The following is an 8,080-nucleotide window of genomic DNA, read 5'->3' as shown; positions in this document are numbered from 1 at the left end:
TTGCATATCAAATTTTGAAATTTGAACATAATCGAACAATTACAGATTTTGTAATCAAATTTTCTTTAGTTCCATACTTCTACGTTATTCCATTCTGTTTTTCGTTTTGTTCATTGGTAAACAAACTATTAGCATTGCATGTTGAAATAGAATTATTTTTGTTCGTTAAAAAAATTCAACCAACAAAACTGATGGAGGGATATATTTAGTGTATTTTTTGTGGGTCACATCGGACGAATTAGATTAGAGTGTGACTTATTTTTTAAAATTGAGCAATTTAACGTTGATTTGAGCTTTTCTATTTAAGGAAGGTACAAGTAAAAAGTTTCTTAATAATGAGGGTAAATATGATCTCAAAGTATGAAATTGAGAGTAAATTTGACTTCAAAGTATGACGAAGATATATTTAGCCAATATTTCAAAGTAGAAAGATAAATTTAGCCCCAAAGTATGATAATGGGGATAAATTTAACTCAAAAATATGAATAATAGTATATTTAGTCAATTTTTAAAATAGAGAGATAAATTTGACTTTTTTTCCATGTTTAAAAGAAATGATTTAATTATTGAAACTTGAAGAGAAATGCACCAACCATACCAAAAAAATAAAAAATAAATAACAATTGATGAGAAGTGGGATGGGAAACAGTTTTTTTAATTAATGTAGTAGTCGTTTGATCATGAAAATTGTTTATTTTATTGAAAAATTATTTTACTTTAGTGAAAAAAGTAAAAACAGTATGTGTTTAGTCATGAGAATTTCAAATATAATTTTAAAAAAATGAGAACAAATAAAACTTATTTTCACTTTTACTTCTCTCATAAAATTTCAAAAACAACTCAATTTATATTCATGATCAAATATAATTCTCAACTTTAACTTCAATTTTAATTTTAACTTTGAAAAATTATGATTTTTATGATTAATTGGGGTGTAGTGTATATACGGGCATAAAGTAAAATGGGAAAAAGAATTGATGGAATATTCCTGTCTAAAAAATGCCACTTGTCAACATCTTCTTTTTTCGTTGTGCAGTGTTTTCAGGTACGGTATGAGAAAATATCAAGACCTCTCATAAAGTGACTCTTCTTTTCCTTTCTCTTCCTTGTCAAACTCTTCACCTCACAGTCTCGCACACTCTCTCTCTAAAGTTTATCTTTCCTTTTTTGAATAGTTCCATTTTCCTCTTAATCTCCGCCCAACTAGAGTGTAAGAATGACGGATGTAACAGATGATATAGCAGAGGAGATATCGTTTCAAGGATTTGAAGATGATTGTAGGTTGCTTCAAAGTCTTCTTAATGATGTTCTTAACAGAGAAGTTGGTCCTCAATTCATGGAAAAAGTTGAACGAACTCGTGTCCTTGCTCAGGTTATTTGTTGAGCTTTTTCACTCACATTTCGTTTAACGCTTTTAATGGTCTTAGGTTCAAATTTCAGCTGTGACAAAAAATACTAGGTAATTCCTTGCCATGAAATTAGTGGAGGTGTCTGCAATCTAGTCTAGACACCGTGGTTATAAAAAAAAAAAGATTGTGGGAGAGGGGCTATTTTGCTTTTTCATATATATTAGGACTATAAGCACATTGAAGTACTGTTGATTTTCCCTTGTTTTTTTTTTTTTTTATGTGGATTTCATTTCATTTTCTTGTTTCCTGCAACGGTCCTTTTTTTTTTTTATAACCCTGGTGTCTGGGTGTCCGGGCAGCCAGGCCAACTTGTGCGCACCTAGACTAATTCCACGGTATACCTCCCACCAGCAATAGGTAGCATGTAACTTTGTCTACCTAGGTTAAGGCTGATGGGAAGAACTAGTTTGTTTATGTGAAAGATCTGTTCTCTGCATGTTTTGATTGTTAGATTTATATAGTTTCTGGATTCACCTTTTCTCCGTTTGCTTCTGGCCTTGTACATGGGCGCCCAAGGGTGTGACCTAGTGATCAATGAAGTGGGCTAGAACTAAGAGATCCAAATTCCAGCAGAGACTAAAAACACTAGGTGATTTCTTTTCATCTATCCTAGCCTTGGTGGATCGAGTTACTTGTTGCCTTGATGGATAGAGTTACTTGGTATTTGTTGCTGGTGGGTGGGAGGTTACAAGTCTCCCCTGGAATTAGTAGTTGAGGTAAGGGCAAGTTGTCCCAGACACCACGGTTATCAAGAAAAATAAAATTCTGCCCTTGTTACATCTATGTGCTCAAAATCATGTGGATTTGGTGTTCTGATGTTGTTTGATGTGTCTGTTTTATGTGTCCTGAGAGCTGATACGTGTTGAATGATTTCTATGTATCTATAACTGATCTGTTGAAATTCCATTTAATACCCATATTAATAAATTAATATAATGCAGAAGTTTGCTGAAATGTGGGTATGTTCCCCGAGCATATGTTGAGTTTTGAACATCTGTTTGTGATGTTAAAACGGATTGGTTTCTTTGTTCAAACGGGCTGTACTAAGTGTAGTATTTACAACTTATAGTATATGGTTATACTAATTGGAAGATTTTTTTGAAAAATTCAGGGTGCCTGTAACATGAGAATGGCGGGAATTGAGGACACAGCGGAGCTTCTTGAGAAACAATTGGCATCAGAGTTGTCAGAAATGACGCTAGAGGAAGCTCTTGCTCTTGCCCGTACATTTAGCCATTATCTTAATTTGATGGGAATTGCAGAGACGCATCATAGGTGAGTACTCCTCATTTCCCTCTGTTCGGATATTTCATCTCCTACCAAGCGCTTTATGGGCTGCATATTGTAGCTACAGTATTTATGGTAGTAATTCTGAATGTTGATTTTGCTCGGTGATGGATTTAACTGCTTAACTTTTTGCCTTTCAATAGGTTAGGTGTAGGAACCATAAAAATGTATTTTGATAACTGACTCATGTTTGTAGAGTACGCAAGGCGCGAGGAGTAGCACAATTGTCAAAATCTTGTGATGACATTTTCAACCACCTCTTGCAGAGTGGTGTTCCTCCAGATCAGCTTTTTGAAACTGTTTGTAAGCAGGTCTGCTTTGTTCGTCTAATTTGTCAGATTACTACATGTGAAAGTTTTCTGATCAGGCGTTTTCTTGATTAAGCAACTTTTCTCCTTATTGCAGGTGGTTGGGATTGTTCTCACTGCACATCCCACACAAATAAACCGTCGTACTTTACAATACAAACACATCAGAATTGCAGTACGTTTCCTTAGCCATAATGTTTTCTGGAATAGAGTACAGTTGTATATTTAGATCAAACCATTTTTGACCATTGTTGCTATGTGAATCTTTATTTTGTGTAGCACCTTTTGGAATATAATGATAGGCCTGATCTTGGAATTGAAGATAGAGAGATGCTAATTGAAGATCTGGTGGGTGCCATTGAGTGTTGTGGATATTAACACCACATGTTGAACATCTTCACTGATCCAAAAATTTTGTGGGGCTATTGTAGGTCAGAGAGATGACATCTATATGGCAAACAGATGAACTTAGGCGGCACAAACCTACTCCAGTTGATGAAGCTAGGGCTGGTATTTTTTTTTAATTTTTTTTTTTTTTGAGATTTGTACAAATCTGATTTCGTCACCTTTTCATTCTAGAAAGATAACAAGTTAAAACCTTTCAGGTTTACATATTGTGGAACAGACACTGTGGAAAGCTGTGCCCCATTATTTACGTCGTGTCAGCAATGCATTAAAAAAGGTTTTCTATGATTTGATTTTTCATACAGTTGTAATGAAGGTATATGATATGTTATAATTGGTTCTGCCACCTCCTTTTAGCATACAGGAAGGCCTCTACCATTGACTTGCACGCCAATAAGATTTGGATCTTGGATGGGGGGCGATCGAGATGGAAATCCAAATGTCACAACAAAGGTTACATTTAATATGCTTATCCATGTAAAAAACTTAGTGTTGTATTCCCAAACTTAGTTATATCTTTATACTCTGCTGAATATGGAGTTTGCATACATTTCTTTCTTTATTTCTTTTTCTGTGTTCACGATCCACTATAACAAAACCTATGACAGTAAAGTCATGCATCCACTTTCGTGTCTCAAAAATAGTGATGAAACCTCCTAGTATAAGTTTGTTAGGGCATGTGGAGTTTTGATGATAGATATGTGAATGAAACATGTCGTGAAAGCTGGTCCATCCAAGTGAACTAAGCTAAGCTGCAGACAAGTTATTGATAAGATGACTCTGCGTACAAATAGAAGTGGATAACACTTATCACATCAGAAGTTGAGTTGAACAAGAAGTCTATCATATCGAAAGTGGAGTGAAACAAGAAGTCTTGCAGAGATAAAAAGAACAGTCCTATTCAAAGAAGAAGAAAAAGAGACGGTAGCAAAGGAGGAGGGAAACTATCTAGGAGTCCTAGTGAAGCTAAAAGTATACATCAACTAAAGGACTCCAGGAAGTGTTGGCTTAAATAGTAGTGATGTCGTTCAAAGTAGTCACTCATGCACTAATAAGATAATTAACAATCAACAAAGCAGTTCACTTACTTGAAGAAGAACCTGGTTTCTTACTTAGCAAGTCTTAGACTGTTTGTAGTAGGAAGGTTCTTTGTGTTGTATTGAGTCATTGTTCTAGTCTCAGTGATCTATAAACTGAGTTAGGAGTTGTGTCTTCAAGTTAGGGAACACGAAGACTTGGGAACACTTATCTTGGGAAGATTTGTGTTTTTTTAGTTATAGGAGTTAGAAGTTTTAATTCCTAATTTACAAGAAGTCTTGTAATTTTGTTGATTGTTGAGGATCAAGAGTTATAGTGAAGTTGGGGTTAAATCCTGTAGAGGTATATGTCGTAGTTTTTTACACCTTTCTTGAGTCGGGTGTTTTCCACAACACTGTGTTCAGTTTTTACTTCTGTGAACCACGTTTACTTGTTCCACAGATAGGCAATCAGTAGAGTTTAATATTAAAAGTAGTAGGGCTCATACTCTAACAAGTGGTATCAGAGCGGGGTTGTCTTAAATAAGGCTAGCACCTAAGAAAAGATCAACATGATGAATTCCGCACCTTCTATTGGTCACAGTGAAGGTCAGTCAACTATTAGACCCCCATTTTTTGATGACTCACTTTATCTGGTGGAAAGCAAGGATGGAGATGTTCATCCAATGTGAAGACTATGAATTATGGGACAGGATTACGGATGGTCTCACTATTCCAATGAAGTTGGTTGATGGCGAACAAGTCAAGAAAGTAAGGAGTGAATTTACTCCTGATGACTTGTTGGCTTTGAAGAAAAATGCAAAGGCTAAGAACATCTTGGTTTGTGGATTAGGACTAGCTAAATACAACAGGGTATCAACCTACTGCTAAGCAAATTTGGGATGCACTGATAAATGCTCATGAAGGTACCTCTCAAGTAAGAAAATTCAGGATCTCTCTCTTTTTTACCGAGTATGAGGCATTTAAAATGAAGGAAAATGAAACCCTGCATGAGATGATGACAGGGCTTACTACCTTAACAAATGAGCTGACTTCCTTAGGAAAAGTCATCTCTGAGGAGGAACAAGTTGAAAAGGTACTGAGGGTATTACCTAAATCAAAATGGAATGTTAAGGTAACTGCAGTCAGGGAGGCAGATCTTGCAGGTATGACCCTGGATGAACTAGTAGGGAACTTAAGGACTTATGAAATGGAAGTAGATGGAATCAAAGAACAAGCAGCTTCTGAGAAAATGTTGGCATTGAAAGCCTCTGATAGTGATGAGGAATTTGAACTTGATAAGGAGCAAGTTTCCTTCATAACTAAAAATTTCAGCAAATTCTTTAAGAAGAAGAAGGGAACAGGTACTAAGAAACATTCCAATGACAATCCAAATGGCTGCTACAAGTGTGGCAAAACTGATCATCAGATCAGAGACTGTCCAGTCTGGGAAATAGAGTGGAAGAAGGAAAGGGCTGAAAAGGAACTGAAGACAAAAAAGAAGGAGGAACATGCAATATAGCAGCCTAGGGATCTGATTCAGATAAAGATTAAGTTGATGAAACTGCATTCATGGCTCTTGGAGATTCAGACTTATAGGAAGAAGATGATGGTTCTGAGGTAAGTATACTTGAACTCAAAGAAAAACTACAATTGTTTTCAAAACCGAAACTTGTTTCCTTGATGAGTGCATTGATTGATGATTTCCAAGAGTTAACCTCTAATAGGGATGAATTGTTCAACAGTCTTGCAAGCCTCAAATCTGATCTCATTGATTTAAAGGCTTGCACAGGTATAGTTGACAAGGAAAATTGCACTCTCAAGAAGCAGGAGAACTTGAGATTTCAAACAATGATCTTAAGTCTGAAATTCTCAAATTAACTCTCACTGAAAATGGGAAAAAGGCCATGAGTAAAAAACAAGAAAATGCTGAACTTGAGCTAGTTAAATATAAACAAGAATGCCATGATTTAACTAAAAAAATGAATAAGCTGAGTCAAGAAGTTTCTAAACTAAAACTTGATCTTGAAAGGGCAAATAGGTGGACAAACTCCTCAAGAATTGTTCACAAATTGTGTGAAAGAAATTATAATGAAAAGGCAGGTTTGGGATTCCACAAAGGTGTTGATGATCCAAAAGATTTATGCTACATCCGTGGCAACCTTGGACATCCTACTACTGAATGTCCTGTGGCTGCTAGAAGCAGATCAAACAATCAAAACTTGGCTAACAGATCCAAAAAGAAAAAGACTAGTTCTAGTTAGAGAAACAGGTTGCACTACATGTTGCCTACATGGACTAGAAGAAACTTGATTCATCCTTTCACTCATAAAACAGGACCCAAGCTTGTCTGGGTTCCTAAGTCTAACCATTGATTTCTTTTACAGGAGAAGGTGAAAGGAAGCAAAAAGACTGATACTTAGACAGTGCTTGCTCAAGGCATATGACTGGTGATAAGAAAAAGTTTCTTTCACTCTTCAAAATAGATGGAGGAGTTTCTTTTGGTGATGGAAAAAAGGGAATCATTACTGGAGTTAGAAAAATTGGCTCATCTGAGTCAAAAGCATTGGAGGATGTCTATCTTGTAGAAGGATTAAAGCATAACCTGCTGAGCATATCACAACTGTGTGACAAAGGTAATAAAGTTGTTTTTACAGCTGCAGGAGTCAAAGTCAAAAGGATGGACACCAAAGAGATTATGCTCACTGCAAGAAGATACAGAAATGTATACAAAGTTGACATCATGGCACTACCATGACCTGAGTTGACTTGTTTAAGTGCTATAGAAAATGATCCCCTCCTTTGGCACAGGAGACTTGGTCATGCAAGTCTGAAACAACTAAACATACTTTCCTTCAAAGACATGGTATTGGGATTACCCAAAACCAAGTTCAAGGAAGAAAAGTTATGTAGTGCATGTGTAAAGGGGAAATAGGTAACATCTTCTTTTAAGTCAAAGAACCATGTTAGCACTACCAAGTGCCTTGACTTGGTTCATATGGACTTGTGTGGACCCATGAGACTTCAAAACTGAGGTGGAAAAAGGTATGTTTTTGTGATTGTTGATGATTATTTCAGGTTCACCTGGACTTTGTTTCTAGCCTCTAAAGAAGATGCCTTTGATGTCTTTGAAATTTTCATTAAGAAAATTAAAAAGAAACTAGGCACTTCATTAGTTTCCATGAGGTCTGACCATGGTACAGAATTTGAGAATGTAAAGTTCTTGGAATTCTGTTCAGCAAATGGTATAGATCATAACTTCTTAACTCCTAGAACACCACAACAAAATGGAGTGGTGGAGAGAAAAAATAGAACCTTGGAAGATATGGCTAGAACAATGATGCTTGCAACAAATGTTGCAAAAAACTTGTAGGATGAGGCAATAAGTACTGCAGCATATATCATAAATAGATGCATGATTTGACCTATGTTAGAGAAGACTCCCTCTGATTACTAAAAGGAAGAAAGCCCAACATTTCTCACTTTAGAACCTTTGGTTGTAAATGTTTCATACATAATAATGGAAAGGATAATCTGGGAAAATTTGATGCTAAAAGTGATGAGGGAATCTTCTTAGGTTATTCACTTCATAGTAAGGCTTATAGGGATTTAAACAACAGAACTAATTGTGTGGAAATGAATTCTGTGTTAAGAC

General features: G+C 35.9%; 1 protein-coding gene across 1 annotated transcript in view; it reads left to right on the top strand.

Moving 5' to 3' along the window:
* The first annotated feature begins 1,033 nt into the window (after positions 1-1,033).
* The window catches only part of LOC107870777 (phosphoenolpyruvate carboxylase 4), a 37,629-nt gene continuing 30,582 nt past the window's right edge, over positions 1,034-8,080 (top strand). Inside the window, exons 1-8 of the mRNA XM_016717423.2 lie at positions 1,034-1,372; positions 2,521-2,684; positions 2,893-3,007; positions 3,102-3,179; positions 3,284-3,352; positions 3,436-3,514; positions 3,610-3,686; positions 3,767-3,862. Of these exons, the coding sequence (XP_016572909.2) occupies positions 1,217-1,372; positions 2,521-2,684; positions 2,893-3,007; positions 3,102-3,179; positions 3,284-3,352; positions 3,436-3,514; positions 3,610-3,686; positions 3,767-3,862 (834 nt within the window). The 5' untranslated portion in view covers positions 1,034-1,216. The remainder of the gene's footprint in view (positions 1,373-2,520; positions 2,685-2,892; positions 3,008-3,101; positions 3,180-3,283; positions 3,353-3,435; positions 3,515-3,609; positions 3,687-3,766; positions 3,863-8,080) is intronic.

Source organism: Capsicum annuum, chromosome 5 (genome assembly GCF_002878395.1).
Source record: "Capsicum annuum cultivar UCD-10X-F1 chromosome 5, UCD10Xv1.1, whole genome shotgun sequence".
Lineage (NCBI taxonomy): Eukaryota > Viridiplantae > Streptophyta > Magnoliopsida > Solanales > Solanaceae > Capsicum > Capsicum annuum.
This window is presented reverse-complemented; position numbering and strand designations above follow the sequence as displayed.